This window comes from Fistularia commersonii, chromosome 9 (assembly GCF_037954325.1).
Source record: "Fistularia commersonii isolate RoL2024-O1a breed Wild chromosome 9, RoL_Fcom_v1.0, whole genome shotgun sequence".
In the NCBI taxonomy this organism is placed as follows: Eukaryota; Metazoa; Chordata; class Actinopteri; order Syngnathiformes; family Fistulariidae; genus Fistularia; species Fistularia commersonii.
This window is the reverse complement of record NC_141292.1, coordinates 3,441,526-3,459,488: the sequence shown is the minus strand read 5'-3', so window position 1 is coordinate 3,459,488 and position 17,963 is coordinate 3,441,526. Positions and strand designations below refer to the sequence as shown.

The 17,963-nt window shown below is 40.2% G+C and overlaps 2 protein-coding genes across 6 annotated transcripts; one reads left to right on the top strand and one right to left on the bottom strand.

The window, feature by feature from the left end:
• The first annotated feature begins 1,118 nt into the window (after positions 1-1,118).
• On the top strand, positions 1,119-8,118 carry ppef2b (protein phosphatase with EF-hand domain 2b). Of its 3 annotated transcripts, none has more exons than XM_086151965.1 (17): positions 1,119-1,335; positions 1,575-1,647; positions 1,757-1,897; positions 1,985-2,112; positions 2,582-2,636; positions 2,732-2,907; positions 3,006-3,120; positions 3,202-3,248; positions 3,319-3,485; positions 3,843-3,879; positions 4,078-4,227; positions 4,341-4,943; positions 5,591-5,733; positions 6,400-6,506; positions 6,736-6,899; positions 6,989-7,076; positions 7,157-8,118. In XM_086151965.1, exons 2-17 carry the CDS (start codon positions 1,596-1,598, stop codon positions 7,339-7,341), a joined length of 2,358 nt encoding a protein of 785 aa, XP_086008091.1. In that variant the 5' UTR covers positions 1,119-1,335; positions 1,575-1,595; the 3' UTR covers positions 7,342-8,118. The 3 variants fall into 3 exon arrangements, with proteins under 3 accessions (XP_086008091.1, XP_086008090.1, XP_086008089.1); XM_086151964.1 differs by having other exon boundaries at positions 1,569-1,647; XM_086151963.1 differs by having other exon boundaries at positions 1,119-1,349; positions 1,569-1,647.
• On the bottom strand, positions 8,116-17,629 carry nup54 (nucleoporin 54). 3 transcript variants are annotated; one of them, XM_086151966.1, is made up of 15 exons: positions 17,527-17,629; positions 16,985-17,083; positions 15,927-16,016; positions 15,619-15,783; positions 14,582-14,665; positions 14,019-14,174; positions 13,556-13,788; positions 13,290-13,477; positions 12,417-12,613; positions 12,275-12,329; positions 10,955-11,048; positions 10,417-10,524; positions 10,100-10,219; positions 9,653-9,763; positions 8,116-9,090 (listed from the first exon to the last, which is right to left on the bottom strand). In XM_086151966.1, exons 1-15 carry the CDS (start codon positions 17,570-17,572, stop codon positions 8,962-8,964), a joined length of 1,875 nt encoding a protein of 624 aa, XP_086008092.1. In that variant the 5' UTR covers positions 17,573-17,629; the 3' UTR covers positions 8,116-8,961. The 3 variants fall into 3 exon arrangements, with proteins under 3 accessions (XP_086008092.1, XP_086008093.1, XP_086008095.1); XM_086151967.1 differs by having other exon boundaries at positions 15,748-15,783; XM_086151969.1 differs by lacking the exon at positions 15,619-15,783 and having other exon boundaries at positions 17,527-17,628.
• Between the last annotated feature and the right edge of the window lie 334 nt (positions 17,630-17,963).

Below are 17,963 nucleotides of genomic sequence, written 5' to 3'. Positions count from 1 at the left end.
CTGATTATGGCTTACATCTTAAGAAAACTCAAAAATCCTATCTCAAAATATTAGAATATCATGAAAAAGTAATTTTTTTTGATTGCATTACAGAAGATAAAGAACTTTATCACAATATTCTCATTTTCTGAGACAGTCCTGTATATATTTTTGGATGGGGATCTTACAACTCCGTAAATTTTATTCCGAACGTAACCCTGACCCCTGGTTAGGGTTATGACAGACAGACACACACACACACACACACACATCTGAGGTCATCGTTGGTCAGTGTGAGACCTCCTCAGAGTAATGGATGAATTGAATTCATGACCTTGAGCATCTCCCACCAATTCCTCTGTTTGTACGCGGGAAGTTGGTCCAGCGGCAGCTGCTGCTGCGCCACAACGAGTCCTTTATGCGCGAGTGAAGGAAGCAAAGAGGAGGATTAGAACGTCCCGACAACACAAAACACATTCCAAAAATGGATTTTAACGCACAAATGAAATTGATTTTTAGGGAGTGCAGGCTATAGGTTGTTCATATCGTGCACTTGTTTGAATTTTTGCAGGATTTCTTTTTTTTTTTTTTTGCGTCCTGCCACAGCTAACATTTGCTGGAGGGAAAGTTTTCAATAAACATCAATTTGACGCAACATGTGTGCACAACAGGCGGTGCAGGGATGGAGATGACAGAAACTACAGCAACAACCACAATGAAGAAAGACAAAGTTGTTCAATATTTAAATGACAAAAATAAAATTTGTTAATTAATCAGATTGAGAAGATTATATCTCCATGAATCGTATTGAAATTTTATAAGTACAATACTCATGTTATTTCTAGAGAAGAATAAAAAGAAAGAAAACACAGGAAATGAAACGCAACATCGGTAATTAAAAAAAAAGCAACATAGGAGTATTTGCACAAATTCATAATACAATGTTTGCTTTTAAAAGTAAAATCAGAGATGTGATTACACAAGGGTTGATGGAGATTATCGGTCTTGAACCGCGGCTGACACGGCCCTTTCAAAACACTTGCTGCCCTTTATCTTGAGCCTTCATCTGTTTATTCAGTCTATATGCCGGCCGTAGTAAGATTTAATCCTAATCCACTTGTAGCTTGTTTAGTAAAAGTGATCACGGGGCAGGTCCGAGACACTTGGCCGCGCTGTCCACGACGAGTGTGCTTCTTATAGCGGGGAAGATGATCCTGTTACGACACGGCACACACACCGGGACATGTGTGGCAAACAACACAAAAATCTGTCAGATTTGACTTCCGCGATACTTTGGAAAAAAAACGATGACGGTTCTCCTGAGGTGCTGAAGCGGGAGACAGAAATGAAATACAGGTAACGTGGGCCAGGTAAGATGTTTTCCACAGGTTGACGACGGTAAAACGTCTAGACATGATATTGTGTGCTCGGCAGGTATAAGGAAAACATTTCCAAAAGTAGCAAGATTCATCCAAGTTGTTTCGTGACTGAATTTTACATTTTCAAAAAGAAAATTCTTAATTACTGCAGTTATTTTGTATATGATCGTCCATGGGACTGATGTGCGCAACGGTCAATGTCTTTGCCAGAGACAGCAGCAGCAGCAGCAGAGGGTCATGGGATGCGGCCTCAGAAAATCACAACCGCAGCTCAAGAAAAGTGAAAGAGGTGAGCATTTCCCTCCCGCCGAGCCCGATTTTTTTCCTCCAACTGAATAAAGAATCATTTTTATTTCGCTAACTCAACATCTCCTTGGGTTTTTTTTTTTTTTTTTTAGTAAGCATCTCGGTTCCAGGTAAACATCCGCACTATTCCACGATCCTTCGCATCGCCGGGTCAAAGCTGTGTTTTAATCCCTCCAAACTTTTTTTTTTCTTTATCAAAAATTCAACGCCGTCTCCCTGTAAAGCTGCAACTGGTGAGTTTTTTTAAGATTCAGTAAAAGCCAGTAAAAGATCACGCACAAGGTGACAATCTATTTTTCCCGTTCGCTTTCATTCCTCAGCGATCAGGGCAGCTTTGCTGATCCAGCGCTGGTACCGTCAGTATGTCGCCCGGCTGGAGATGAGACACAGGTGCACGTGGAACATCTTCCAGTCTATCGAGTATGCCGGAGAGCAAGACCAGATCAAGGTGAAGGGATATCGTTGCAGGCATTTACTCAGGTGCCAAATATTTGATTTAAATGTGGATGTATCACATTGTGAGTTGGAAATATGATGACACGCGCCATGAAGCTAAAAAAAAAAAAACGCATCCTGGTATTTCATGTTTAATTTACAGTTCATCTTTTGAGATGCAATATTTATCCGTGCAAACTGTCACATACCTATCAGAATCAGTTAAACTTTATTTGCAATTTTCAAGCTCTTGTATTAATATTTTTTTAGTTACATAAAATGGAGTATTGTATTGTTAATTCCTGCATCAGTGTATATATTACAAGCTGATAAAAAAGTGATCGTCTGTCCCCAAATGTTTTAAAATGCACTTTTAAATGGAACATATGAGAATTTTGTAGATCGCACCCTTTTTAAATGACTGACGACAAAACTGTGCGTTATTTTCTTTCTATTTTTTTTTCTCCCCTTCCTTTGTGTAGCTGTACAATTTTTTTGGCTTCTTGATGGATCACTTCACTCCCGCTAGCAGTGAACGTAAGACCGACGTTTCATCCGTTGACCCGTTTTAGCGGATAACTAGAGATGACTAGATGACTAGTGAGTGCACTGCATCTCTGATCCGAACTTAGGAAACCTCATATGCCACATCTTTCGCGAGAACGAAATCTGCCGTGATGCAGAATGGGAGAGATACTTTTGCTACAAGAGCATCGAGGTACCCGATAACTACCCGGGCCCCCGTCTGGTCTTCCCGGTGACCTTCTGCGGCGTGTCGAAATTGGTCGACGCCTTCAAGCACAAACAAGTAAAGCAGACGAAAGCGGGGAGGATTTTTGGCAGGATGGCTGACTGTGATTGCTTCCTGGGTTTATTCATACCTGCACCTGTGTTTTTCCCCAGTAGCAGCTACATGCTCGATATGTTCTGCAGCTTCTAGGAGAGACGTGGAGACTTCTGCGAATTCTTCCGAATATCAATCATGTCTCCACCTGCCAAACAAAGGAAGTTACCATTTGCGGTACCATGCAGCCTTTTATAGCTAATATTTCTCACATTAGAACCATTCAATAGGAGTAATGCCTAATTTCATTGTTTTTAGGGGACTTACATGGCCAGCTTGAGGATCTATTGTTGATATTTTACAAGGTAACAACAAGAAAATCATGATGTGATCAGTGAGCATCTTTAATTTGACTCACACTTGTAACATATCCAGAATGGTTTGCCGTCCTCTGAGAAGCCATACGTGTTTAATGGAGACTTTGTGGATCGAGGGAAAAATTCTTTGGAGATTCTGCTGATCCTGTTTGGTTTTCTACTGGTGTATCCAAATGACGTGCACCTGAACAGGGGCAACCACGAGGATCACATTGTGAACCTGAGGTACAGAAGCTCTGGTCTTTACATGTCTACATCTACTACATTCAAAACCTCCCACAACCCCAAAAATAAAATATAACTTGGATAATTCATATCAAGGCATTATCACACAAGTGCTAGCAATATGATTACTTTGCTGGGGTTGTAAGGAGTACAATTAAAAAAAACAAAAAAGAAGCATTGTCAAATCACAATCAGAATTCAGGAAAATTTTAGGAATTTACAATCAAATTTGATTGATTTAAAACAACCGCAACACAATTTATCTCATGAAATGGGAGGTTAATAGTGCATTTTATCGTCTGGTGTAAGTTTTAATCAGCTTATTCTGGTTATCATTGTGTTTGTTTTCCCTTCTAGATATGGTTTCACCAAAGAGGTTCTGGGCAAATATAGGGTGGGTCCTTTTTTCATTCCCTCAACCACCATTTACACATTAAAAAATGATGCTGTCACAAAAATTACCAACATAAAATCATAGCCAGAATAAAAAAAAGGGAGTAACAGGTCACCTAATTGTCATGACTGCAAACAAAGAAAGTCTTTGCTGGTGTTTATCTCACGCAGGCAAACATAATCTTGAATTGGTTCCCAGGTGCACGGAAAAAAAATCCTTAAACTTCTCCAGAAGATCTTCAGCCTGCTTCCTCTGGCTACAGTGATCGATGAAAGGGTGCTGGTCGTGCACGGAGGGATCTCCGACACCACGGATCTCGACGTGATATCCAGACTGGACAGACACAGAGTAAGAGAGGCACTGAGTGTCGACAAAGTGTCGTATTTTACAAGCATCGCGTCCATTCCTATTAGAACTTGGATCGCATTTGTATTTGCACGCACTATGTTTTGGTCGTCTAGTACGTGTCGGCGCTCAGGCCTCCGAAGCCGAGTCAACATTCCATCGGTGGCGGGAAGGCTAAGGGAATGAACAACAGTCGGGACTCCGGGGGAACGGCGGGAGGTCGGCGTCGGGTTTTTTCCCTAACCCACGAAAGCTCGACCTCGGCTCACAAAATCCCACGCCGCTCACTGCACAACCTGACCCCGAGCGGCCAGATCAACTGGTCGCTGGAGAAAGAGCTGAAGAGGAGGCGCCGACTGGCGGGGTTTGATCAGTCTTATGGAGATCTAAAGAAATCTGAATCCGACTCAGACCCTGACTCGGTAGAAACATCTGATGAGACGGATGAGCAAGAGTGGAAACAAGTACGTGATGGATTTGAACGCAGGTCCACGTCTTTTCTTGTTTTATCATTTCATATTGTGTATTCACAGATAGTGGATGTGTTGTGGAGTGATCCCATGCCCCAAAATGGCTGCGTCATCAATGAAGTGCGCGGCGGAGGCTGCTACTGGGGGCCAGATGTCACAGAGGAAGTGCTGGGAAGACACAACCTCCAGCTTCTCATTCGCTCCCATGAGTGCAAACAGGACGGCTACGAGTTCTGCCACAATCGAAAAGTAGGCAAAGAGACGCGAACACCCCGATCCGAATACAAGACCCAGATTCTTTTCAAAACATGCATTCAAACATCCATTGATTCCGTACTCAAAGTATGACGTCATAAAACCCAAAAGACTCGAGATGAATCGCGAAACCACTACATTTTGGTGGATAAAGGTCAATGGATGTCACAATTTTTCAATTCGAACGGGATCAGGGATACCGATGAGAGAATTCGGTTATCATTACATTACATTACATTTGGCAGACGCTTTTATCCAAAGCGACTTACAATAGAGGACATAAGGACTGCAAATAACACTTGCAAATACAAGATGCACGGGAAATATATAGAACAGTAAGCTTGGGTTAGTGAGTTTTTTTTTTTTGTTTTTTTTTGACAAAGATGTACACAAACGTATACACACACACACACACACACACACACTGCATCACAAACGTCCACTGGAGTTAAAGGATGAAGCGATGAGTTTGGTGACCGAAGGTCCACGAGAGCTACAGCAATAGTACGATAATAATGAAACTCTTCAGAAATTGACATCATCTTTGAACAAACTCGGGAGATTAATAGCGACTGAACTGAAGCGGTCATATGTGCAGGCAATATCAAAGCATATTATTTATATATTTTTTTATCTTCCAGGTGCTGACGATATTTTCAGCCTCAAACTATTATGAAGTCGGCAGCAACAGAGGAGCCTACATCAGAATGGGCCCTGATCTGGTCCCCCACTTCATCCAGTATCAAGCCAGCAGGACATGCAGGGAGCTCACCCTCAGACAAAGGTACATGCCGTTGCTTGAATGTATTACTTTGACGATTTTGTGTCCAGTTTGATGCTACATAAGGTTTCCACCAGCAAAACAGATTCAATAATAGGTGCAATAACACTCTGCTTGCTGCCCTTTCGTCAACACCACCGTCTCTAAAGCTATGCAACACTGCTAACTCCTTTAACTAAAGAGTCTATATATCCGTATACATTCTGGAGATGATAGTTTCTTCAGGTAGCAACATTTTTGATTGATTAGGCTAATCTGCATTACGTGTAAATAATAATTATTTTGAAAGCTGTTGGAAAGTTCTGACTACTGATAGGTTAAAACTTTCTTTAACCCTTGTGGGTCAAAAGAGACCCACTACCATGTTTAGCTGTAGAAAAAAATCACCTTAACCTATTTTTTCCAACTTGAAATTTTATGACTTTTTCTAAAGAGACCCCATAATTAGAAAAAGTGATACTTCTTTTTTGTTTATGTTTCCATGTGGGCCGTACACCACTAGGGTGCAAAGATTATGTTATGGGTCATTTTTGACCCGTAGGACAAGGGGAGTAAACACAATGTTAAGATCGCACGAGGGTTAATTAAACAGTTTTTTCAACACTCGGGTTTGTCAGACCCTTAAAAAAGATGAAAGAATGAGCATTTTTTTCCCCTCTTCTTTGTCAGTGTCGGTTGGACGGAGAGATCAGCCCTGCGAGCTCTGCGGGAGCAACTCTTTGTGCACAAGTCAGATCTCATCGCTGCTTTCCAGGAGTTTGATCCCAACAACACCGGTGACTTGCACAGACACATCACATTCCACAGTCAAAAAAAAAAAAAAAAAAAAAGCTGGACTATTTCAGCTATAAAAACGAAAATGCCAACCGAAAAGTTTCAGCCTTTTGGCAGTAAATAGTAAATTGCTTCTTCTGCACCCTCTGGAGATCTTCAATAAGCATGTAAATTGTGATCCGAAAAAAAAAAATGAATGAACGGGTTACGGCCCTCTTGTGGTGCTTCCAGGGCTGATCTCACTCAGGCACTGGGCCAGCGCCACAGAGAGGGTTCTGAAGCTTGGTCTGCCCTGGAGGGTTCTGCGCCCGCAGCTTGTCAGCAGCACCCAACAGGGTCTGGTGGACTACCAGCATTGGATAAGAGAGCTGTCTGTCACTGAGCCCAAACTAGAGGTGAATCTTCATCTGTGACACACAACATGAAGAATTATGGTCATTACAGACACTCACTTGAGAGTTCAAATGTGGTTATTTCCCTTCAGATTTCAGATACCAGCATCTTGGAGACAATGTACAAAAACCATTCAAACCTGGAAACTATCTTCAGAATCATAGACACGGATCACTCAGGTCAGTAAGAGGCTGAGCCGTGACGGAGTACCCTTCTCTCCTCGAGTGTACGACGCTTTTGCTCTATCCTGATTTCCCAGGTCTGATCTCCTTCGAGGAGTTCCGTCAAACCTGGAAGCTGTTAAGCTCACACCTTAAAACCGAGATCAGCGACGAGGCCATCGCAGACTTGGCTCAGAGCATCGACTTCAACAAGGACGGGGGGATCGATATCAACGAGTTCATGGAAGCTTTCCGTCTGGTGGGCATTTCTGCAAACACGTAGACCGGGAACAGGCCAGTCTAGAAATATCTGCTGCTCAGAGGACACCACACAGTCTTTGGTTGAACTGGCATACTGGATTCACACACGCAGTGTTTCATCTATCTGACCGAGTGCTTTATTATTCAAACACAAAATGTTTTCTACCTCCTAGGTTCTTGACTAGTTATACGATTATTCCAGCAGAGGTTTGTCGAAATCGGTGTTTTTTTTTTTTTTGCTCAGAAGGCTCGGTGTATTCTGTAGTGGCCTTAGAAGAGATACAGTGATTTGATCTTTCATACTGTTTATACTCAAGTAGAAGACATCTACTGTCAAATATTGCAGTACAACGGAATGGCATGAAAAATACCTGAACACACACGCGAAAAGACTGGCAACGAATGTGGGAAAACAGAAAATTGTTACTTTAACCCTCTCAGGCTCAAATTAAGTTGTAGTTGCAGGAAAAATCTGATATTTGGCTGTCGCAAATCTGCAACATCTGCCTGGAGAAGGTTAAAATGAAGATCTAAGACATCGACCATTAAAATGACAAGACTACATTAGAATACTGTTACATTGTTTTATAATAATCATAACTAAGTTTAATTTGGACTTTTGCAAATGTTACCTTAAGTAACATTTTCTTGTGGTTAAGTGATTTTTTTTCCCCCTTTAATCTCAAAAGATTTTCATGATAACCCACGAAACGTATTTTGCAATCTGCTTTCTGGCTGCAAATAAAGGATTGTGTGTACATTAATGTTTAGCTGTAAATAAAAACATCTGACGTGATGCCATCAGTGCCTTTTATTTTGGTGCATTTTTAAACACGGCCAGAGGCTTAAGTTCAATAATGCAAAATGTATTCGATTCGCAAAAATAGAATTTTTGTAACATAAACACATACAAATAAAACATTATTTGAATTTACAAGACATATGGTCTGAAGCCATAGAGTAATGGCACTTGGAAGGGAATTGTATGGATCCAGATGAAGGCTGTTTTGATATATTATGAATATTGGCGGTGGGATTCAGACCTTTAGGATGCAGGTGACCCGCGTACAGAAGGGGATATAATCTGCTTGAAAGCAGCTTAATCAGTTCGACTGCCAATCAGCTGTTCATCCTCGCTGTATGTGAATCCAGGCCAATGAATCCTATCAGCTCAAGCCCTACTTTGATGAGATGTTGGAAAAGGCTCATCTGAGGAGGTAAACAGAGAATCAGACGTGTGTGCGGTGAAGTGACGAGATGGCGGTTTTAAATCTAAATAACAGAATATGTTTAATTTTCTAACAGCGGCGCTAAAAAAGAAATACAAAGTATGTACATGCATTTGAATGCCAACACTCAACACGGGACCACAAGGTGTTTACATTCTGGTTGCATTCAGTCAGGTATTCATAATCTGATTTTACATGAGGAAGGAGAGCTGTTATTACACAATGACAAGGCTTCCATTATCAGTCCGGAAATCAGTTATTTTGCTGGTACAGAAAGAAATACAGTTCTGTCAAAACTCTGACTGCAGAGCAAGGAGTCCAGATATTTTTGCCAGAGAAGTTCAGATGCTCTCCTTTGATCAAACCTGAAGGTTTGATCGACGACTACTGACGGAGCGGATCTGTGTGGAAAATCAGCTCAGGATGCCTCCTCTCATGTGTCCGCTGTCGCTCAGTCCGAGCTCTATGAGTTTGATGTCTTCTAAGTCATCTTTGATGACGCTGATCAGGTGACTTAAACCTTCCTGTTGTTGTTTCAGGTGCTGCAAGAAAATATTAAATGTGTTAAAAGATTTCCTGCAGTAATTCTACGAAACTGGTTTGCAACAGTGTTTCGTTCGATTTCCAAGGAAGAAAAGAGAAAGTCTGTTAAAAAGGACTGCCAGAGGATTTTCTTTTTCTACGATTTCAGGCAATTTCCTAAACTGAAATATAGAACACATTGTCTTCATTGTCCAGGAATAATAACTTTGGAGGCATCTAAGACCGAGAACTAAGAAAATTCTTAGCACGTTATGACGAATCAAGGACCGACCAAAACTCGTAGAATAAAAAAGTAAATTTGAAACCGTTAAAATAATATCTTATCAGTATATCATGTGTGTGATATTGTTTTAATATGGTGGTGAATCTTTTCAAATCCATTTTGTTTGTGCACCTGAATTGCATTTTTTGTCTGCACTAGCGGACATTAGAAGAAATACGAATGTTGAAAGCAGATCTCCGAAACATCAGTATGCTTATTTTTTCTCATAATATCCACCCCAACATACCACACCACAGCAGTGCCCATTGTGCAGGTGTAGACATTAAAAACCCACTCACCTGTTTGATTTCTCTGAGAAGGTCTGCATCAACACTGTAACGCTCCTCGGACTTAACGGTTCCAAAGTGGTTTTGCATGCGGATCTGGGACATCAGTTCATTCAACCGTCCCTGGGAGGTAACACAATACGGTACTATGAAACGATGAAGTGCGGCTTTTTGATAAACAATTTCAGTCGGTATACACTAAACTTAATAGTAACCAAAAACATATCGTAACAAATTGTGCACTAAAACAGTTCTCATGGTTGCCTGGTTAACCAGCAAAAAAAAAAAAAAAAGGCCTTTAGTTCTTCTGCACAATTCTGTGGTTTAACAAAAGCACTATGTCTCAATTACAGCCATTAATTTGTGAAATCATGCTGTGCCATAACAAAATACAATATAGTTCATAATTCTGTTAAATGTGCATAATACCCTTTCAAAGGAAACCATTACTAAACCTACCTTGAACTGTGTGGGGGCATTGAGTTCAGACTGAATAGTGTCCAGCTGCACCCTGAGATGCTCCTCGTCCACCTGGATGGCATAGCCGCTTTTCCTCTGAATCTCCTGTTTAATCAACACCTGTGCCAAACACATCAAGAGGGAGGAGGAAGAGGAGTAGACATGAATGAGGAATACTGAGCCAGAAATGATAAAGCAGGGAAGAGCTGTCAGCACCATGACATCAATTCAAAATTCATGGAATATAGAGAAGGTTTTCAAAGCCGATCTTGGGGGAGGAATTCGACAATGTCGCTGAATAAAATTGAGGGAACAACCTGTAACACCCTGTGAGACAGATCCATCAGCTTTCTCTTATACTGGGAGATCTTGGCCACGGTGGTTGCCTGGTTCTTCTGAAGTTCACTGATATCATTTGATACAATCTGCAAAGTTCAGTGTTTGAGTGAGAAAAGACACAAATGTCTGATTATCCAAACACACACACAAGCGCATGGGAAAATAATACGCGCATGATTATAGATCAAAGAGCCAAGTTTCGGCAACCTACGTCAAGTTTGTATGTGGACTGGAGAAAAAAATAAATGTATATTTGCTATTTATTATATTTACATATTCTTTCTAAAAAATGATTTTCCAAGTATTTTACTCCAACAGACAAAGCTAGAAAACCATAGCGTGCCTTCCAAAAAACAGTGTTATTTCTAAGTCAATGCTAGCTACAGAGTTCACACATGTAGTTATTTTTGGAAGGGAATTGATTAACCTTGACTGGACAAAATTTGTTTTAAAATCCAATTGAGGTCACTCAGCCCAGGAGCAGTCAAGACACGAAACAGAGGTGAATTAACTCACATCCACTCTGGTCTGGTGCTGTTTAGTCATCTGCTCCTGGATCTGCAGTCTGCGGAGCAGCTCTTTAAAACCCACCATGGGCACGGGAATTAACCTGGAGAAAATCACCGAAAATGGCATTTAGGGTTAGGCAGCACAGCACATGTTGGATGTTTTGGACAGAAGGTCAGAGAAGCCAGACTGAGATGGTTCGGTTATGTACAGAGGAGGGATAGTGAATATATTGGTTGACGGATGCTGGAATTGGAGCTGCCAGGCAAGAGGTCTAGAGGAAGACCAAAGAGAAGATTTATGGATGTAGTAAGAGATGATATGAAGGTAGATGGTGTGAGAGAGGAGGATACAGAGAATAGGGTTAGATGGAGAGGGTTGATTCGCTGTGGCGACCCCTGAAGAGGAAGAAGATTCTGTCTGTTCTTGCTCAAGTAAGTTGTCCTTTTAAACAGCAGAGGGGAAAAATACAATGGCTAACTTTGCCAACAAAATTAACTTAGCAAATTGATCCAATGGTGGTAAAATGCAAAATCAAAGTTTACTAAATGTTTATAAGTATTACAGATCTGCCAAAGTAGGATACATTTTTCAGTTTCCTTGGCACTGAAATGCTGACAACATCCTTTCAAACCACTATGCTTTGCACAAGGCCTTTTTCCTCCCACTCCCCACTTTGGATAGTTATTCAGCACTGTTGCCTCCCTTTGTACAACAAGAGAACTACATTTGCTAAATTGTACTCTGAAGACATGCCATCTTCTAGTTAAATTTAAACAAAGTCAGTGTGTCTGCTTATATTGAGGTCAACATGTCTGTCTGATACTAGATTAGATAGTATTTGTGGGCCAAGCCAGAATCTGCAGGAACAGTGGACTGACACATGGTCAGGTCAGTTTGGGTGAGCTTTCCAAAAAATATTGCAGGTTCGGGCAGGGTGTGTTAAAGTGACAATACAGCTTCAAGATTGAAGTATTAGTTAGGCACACATTTGGCTGTTAAGCCTTTATGTCTAGACCCTCTCGGAAAAAACATGTTCATGATTCATTTCTACAAAGCACTTTTGTGTTCAGCTATGCTGTGTAAAGGAATCAAATAAATAAAATTAAAAGATAAAAATAAATCACTGATTCCAATGATTTTTTTTTGCATACATCCAGCTGAGCAGGAAAAACTACAACCACAAACTTCTAACCAAAAAGGGTAAAGGAAGGTAGGCTGAGCAAATACAAATTTCTGAGAGTTTTTTTTTTTTTCCTGTATAGTTTGAGACCCGAATCTTTCAGAAGAAACTGGGTGGATGAAGACAGAGGTTCTTAACCTACTTACTTCTCTGGGTCTGGGTTGTCAACCTTTGCTTGCTCCCAAATGATTGGGTCCACTCCTGGTGAAGAGAGATGCCCGCTATTGTTACTGGATTACAATAGACGTGAAAACACATGCCAACAGGATAACGTTAGCTTTTATTTACCTGCGGGGGCATTTTGCAGAAGTTGTTTGAGCTGTGCGGGAGAGAGCTCTGTGCGTGTGAGTGTCATGGTCACTCCTAGCTGTGTGAGTGTGACCTTAATGTTTGCCTGCTCCAGATAACCAAAGAGTGTCGTGGCAGGGATTCGCTTGGATGTGCCATTAGGTGAACGCTCAACCACATAAATGATCACCTCCGTCCTGCAGACAAATGAAAGAGAGGAAGAACCATATTGGTGCAAAGTGCGATTTTTTAAAAATATGAACAAAAATATGTAAGACAATTTGTGTGGATTGAACAATTTCAAACAATGCTTTACAAGGTGAACACAACACAGGCCACAGGTGATAATAACACAGAAATGTCATCAGGCTAAGCTTGAGTCCATAATGACACAGCTTTCAAAGGACAAAGCTTAGGGGTAGTCCAGGGGTGCAGAGCTGAACTTTTGGATGTATTTTTTCCCACGACTGATCATTATCAAGTGAAATGGTGGGCAAAAAAAGAAGCCGAGTCTCAATGTGAGAGTGACTGCAGTTCATGACATGAAAATTTTTCATCTCATGATAGTTTGTTTTTGATTTTCAGAGTTTACCATTACCCTCCAGCCGAAGGTCTGTTGAATCATTGACAATAAATACAACCTATCTTTCAAGTATTTATTACAGTAGTGCTCCACATCTTGACTATGTGCCACTGTAAACCTGTCTGAGCTTATAATGCAGGACTCAAACCCGATGGTGATTTCGGAAAGGTTCATTTTACTGAAAAATGGTGTTTATAATCGTGTGAGAGACAAGCTGTCACCACCGTAGAGTCAAGAAAAAAAAAACCCAACATAACAATTGAGTCAGAACGAATTATTGAGAAACTTACTGGTCATTAAGCAAAGCCTTGACTCCATCTACATTGACTGTAAGCGTCTGGTTACTTCCCAAAAGCTTGTGGAGGGACTCCACCAACTGCTGCTGCTGTGCTCGTACATCACCTTCCTTTTTATTGAGCACCAGGACCACCAATCCATCCTCATCCTTACTTGCAGGGATACAGCTATATCCCACTGCCTGGGGAACAACAGACTGCTCAGTCAAAGTCCATTGAAGCAGCACTCCTAAACACTGTAGTCAATGATCCATCGTTACCTTGAACCTGCAAAAGGGGTTTTCCTGCGTGAATTCTGCAGGTGGGATGTTGCTGATGTTGCTGTAGTAGCCCTTCCCCGTACCCCAGTAAGCTTGTAATTGGTTCCATTTAGCCAGAATGGAGTCGCGCTCATCTCCTAAGAGGGTTGGGGCTGAAAGCGCGGTGACCTGCTGGTAGAGCTGGGTTGGCTGATTCTGACCCTGCTGCTGGGCCTGCTGGCCAAACAAGCCTCCTGAGAGAGGGTAACAGAAAGTGCACGGTTGGAAAAGCTCAAGTGCCTTCCTTGACGGTACACTGATGTCAAGGCGAAAAAACATTTTCAGTTTGGTGCTGTTGGTATGGGATTCAGAAGTGGGATGTTTTGTCTTAGCCTAGGTGAATAAATGCATGGACTGCATTCCTACGCTCATAGCTCTCTAATCTTGACATAAAACCACTGGACTGTGTCACACAGGTGCTCACCTTGCTGCTGCTGAGTTGGTGGGATATTGAAGCCTCCAAAACTCAGGCCGCTTGTTCCTAAACCAGTGCCAAATCCAGTTGACCCAGTAGCAGTACCTGTACCAAGGCCTGAGGAGAACCCAAATCCTTTGTTCTGGGTATTACCAAATAGCCCCCCTAAAAAAGGAAGAAAAAACAGACCTCAATAAGACGGATCAGCGTTCCTGAACGCAGGCTAGTAAATATAATGGCCAACAACTGATTAGAAAAGCAAAAAAACCTGCCGTTCACTCTAACTGACCATGGTTTTATTATTTTAAATAATAGAGAATTGTTAAATCTCAAACTTTATGACTTTTTGTCAAATCTGAAAAGGGGAAAGGTGATTCAGGTAAGACTGTCTAGCACAAAACACTTGTTTCAAATTCTCTGAAACCTATTTCTTCTTGTACAGGATGACAACTTCACTGTAAATATAAACAAACAAAAATTGCCCCTGCCCTTTTTTCTTTATATGCCTTTTGAGTTTTTGTATTAAGGGCATTATAATAATCCAATTGCAATAGGGGAGCTTGATTACTTACCCGTGGAGTTGGAAGGCGTGGCAAAACTAAAAGTGGATCCAGGTAAAGCAGCAGTTGTCGTTGTCCCAAAGCCACCAAAGGTTCCTGATAAGGAACACATTATAACAAATGAGATCAGGGAAATGACAATGGATGCAGATAGATTAATAGACGACATCAAGAAAAAAAAAATAACTTAGGGCTGGATGATACCAATAATAATAATAAAAAAATCTAATATCAATTTTCATGTTCAATATACATCAGGTTATCTGCTTTATGATGTAAAATTGCATGTCAGATAGAACAATAAATTCAGGATATCCAAATTATAATGGTGAATGGTACATGATTATGAAATGTTTCTGAAGCTTATTCCCAAACATTTAAACAAGGCTAATATCCATAAAAGCACTGATTTGAGCTTTTATAGCAATTATTGCTCTAGTAATTTTCATCCAACGGTGTACATTTTAATTCTAAATAATTCTGTGATTGTTTTGAATAGATTTTGTATTTATTTTTGTTTTAAGAAACATATAGCCATGTAGTCTCATGTTTGGTAATTTCATCAAAATTTTGTATCATTTCTATTTCTATCATAATAGATCATTTCTATTTTTTTATATGGCTTCATTCGGGTGACTTCCTGATGATTCTTAAGTGATTTCTTGCTTAGTTTTTGATTTTAATTTTGCTCATTAAAAATGTCAAATGACAAACACATCTTATGATGTTTGTCAAAATAACTAAAATATGAGTAGAAACAGTGGAGAGGCCAAAACTACAAACCACAATTTTAATTTTAAAAGCTACAACATACATTTGCAGTTAGTTGATGTTTGATATATACTGACTGTATTTACCAGCCCTAGTGACAATCAAGCAAGTGCATAGATTTTTTTTCTTCTCATGCAGATGGAAAACAAATACGTGTAATTTCATGAGGAAAAATCAACTTGTGAGATGAAGAAGCACTGCACCACATAGATGTGAAAACAAATGAAAGGAATGTTTATATACACAGACTTTATTGACTGATCACAAAGGTCCTCTACCTGTGCTAGCCAGGCTATTACCAAAATTGAAAACAGTGCCAGTGGTAGTTGCTGTACCAAAGCACCCCACATTAAAGCTGACTGCTGCTGGATTGGCATTTAAACCAAACCCACCAAAACTAAACCCACCAGCCGTGGTGTTTCCAGCTCCCAGCCCCCCAAATCCTGCAGCAAGCCGATGCAGGCAACGAGAAAGAGAGAATGACATGGAGGAGTTATATTAGCAGTTATAAGTTAACAAGCCAGGACAAAAAAGGAAATAAGGACAGAAAACCAAGAATATGACAAGTAGGTATTTTGTGACATACCAGTGTTGGTGGAGCCAAAGCTAAATCCTGTGGCCGGAGCAGCAGCAGCAGCAGTGGTGGTGGCAGCCCCAAAACTAGGTGCAGTAAGAGCTGAAAGGACAAAATAAGCAGGAATTAAAAAGACACAAAGCATAATTAAAATCTGAATGACCAAATAAAAGTCAGAACTAAATGTAGACCCTTTTCAATAGACTTAAGACACCTGACACAGGATCGCTGAGCTAACAATTACAATTTACAGAACAACTTTTGTAACTAATAATATGTTTTTCATATTGTGGCTCTTTATGACTTTACTGTTCCTTTTTCATGGTGGTTATGCCATATTTTGGGGGGAGGTTTAGTCAAATAATATGAAATACCATTATCAGATTTTCTGACCTATTAGAACACATATATACAATCAAACACACAACTTAATTGTTTGAAATATTAGTCTAAGTAACATTACAATTTGAAAAATACAAGATTTCTGAGGCAAATGCCAGGGACCGGCTTTATTTACTGGCAGAGTAGTTACAGATTAAAAAGAACACTTGGCCAAACACATTCTTAATAGATATAGTAACATACAAATATAATGGGTCTCATTAATCAGTTTTACTACAGTAAAGCTGTTTACTAATGAATTTGTGTGCCTCCTTTAAATCATCTAAATCCAACGAGTGCACACAACTTATGGTCATGTTACACCTCAGTTTCAGTAGTTTCTTGGAAACAAAATATAGACCACTGTTTAGAATAATAAGAAATATTTACCCAACAAATAACAAAATGGTCAGTGGTGTTTAACACAAACACTAACACACACATTTTTATATATATATATATATATATATATATATATATGAGACATTTTTTTACCATCCAAACTACCCATCTCAAAGTTTCCATCTGTATAAGTGAGATTTAGGAAGTTCAGAATTACTCTTAAGTAGTTATTGATTATTATTATAAATACGTATAAATTGTTTTCAGGTGATAAACGAGTAAATCAGTGAACCATGCAGCAGACGCGGGCCTGAGGTTGATCAGAACCCGAATAGCATCGCACTTACTGCCGAATCCGGACGAGGCGGTGGTTGTGGTAGCCGAGGGTGCGAATCCGAAAGCAGTTGATGCGGTTGTTTTGGCACCGAAAGAGAACCCAGATGTGCCTTGAGAGGTGAAGCATAAAATATCACAAAAGAAACAATTAAAAAAAAAGCCAGTTCAATAAGGATGCCGGAAATACGGCGAACATTGAGGTTGCATCATCGCGGCTAACAGAGCTGTCACATGCTTCTATGCATTAAAATACGAGGGAGTGAGGTGTAATAGGAAAAACAACGGGAGATTAAAATGTTACAGTTGGCGTCATGACTTTATTACAAAGATTTCAGCTGGTTTTCTATTCTAATTCTATCGTAAACTGTCTCGTCACAGTGCCATGATTGCTACCTTAACGTTAGCTTTATGTGAACTATTCGCAAAAGCTATTTAATTATATCTTGTTTAGCTACGCAAACCTTAACAGCTGAACATCATGTGTGTGGCACGGTTCCAGAGCAACTCAAAACAAAAAATATATATTTAAAAAAGAATAAGAAAAACGCCTTACTTGCTGATGTGTTTGTCGCGGCACCGCCGCCAAAATTGAACGCCATGTTGACTGACTGTCACCGGGCGCTTCTTCTTCATTTGCCGGTTGCATTTATTATGCACCCAAACGGCTCATTATCGCCACTAGTGGCCGGAAGTGGAATTACAGGCCAATACCAAAACATTGCGACTCACAATAGTAGTACCGAGAATGCTTTTTTTTTTTTTACCAGGAACTGAGGGGGGAGGGGCAGTTAGTTGTAATGCAACACCTTTTTTTATTTATTTTTTTTACTTTTTTATTTATTTATTTATTTTTTATTGAACATCAATAGTATAAATAAATACACATGTACAAATAAACAAGGTAGAATCGAATGTCAATGAAACAACTGGGGATGAGGGACCAAAGGACATAAGGACATTCGTTCTGTATGAAATCAGAAGTTAACAGTG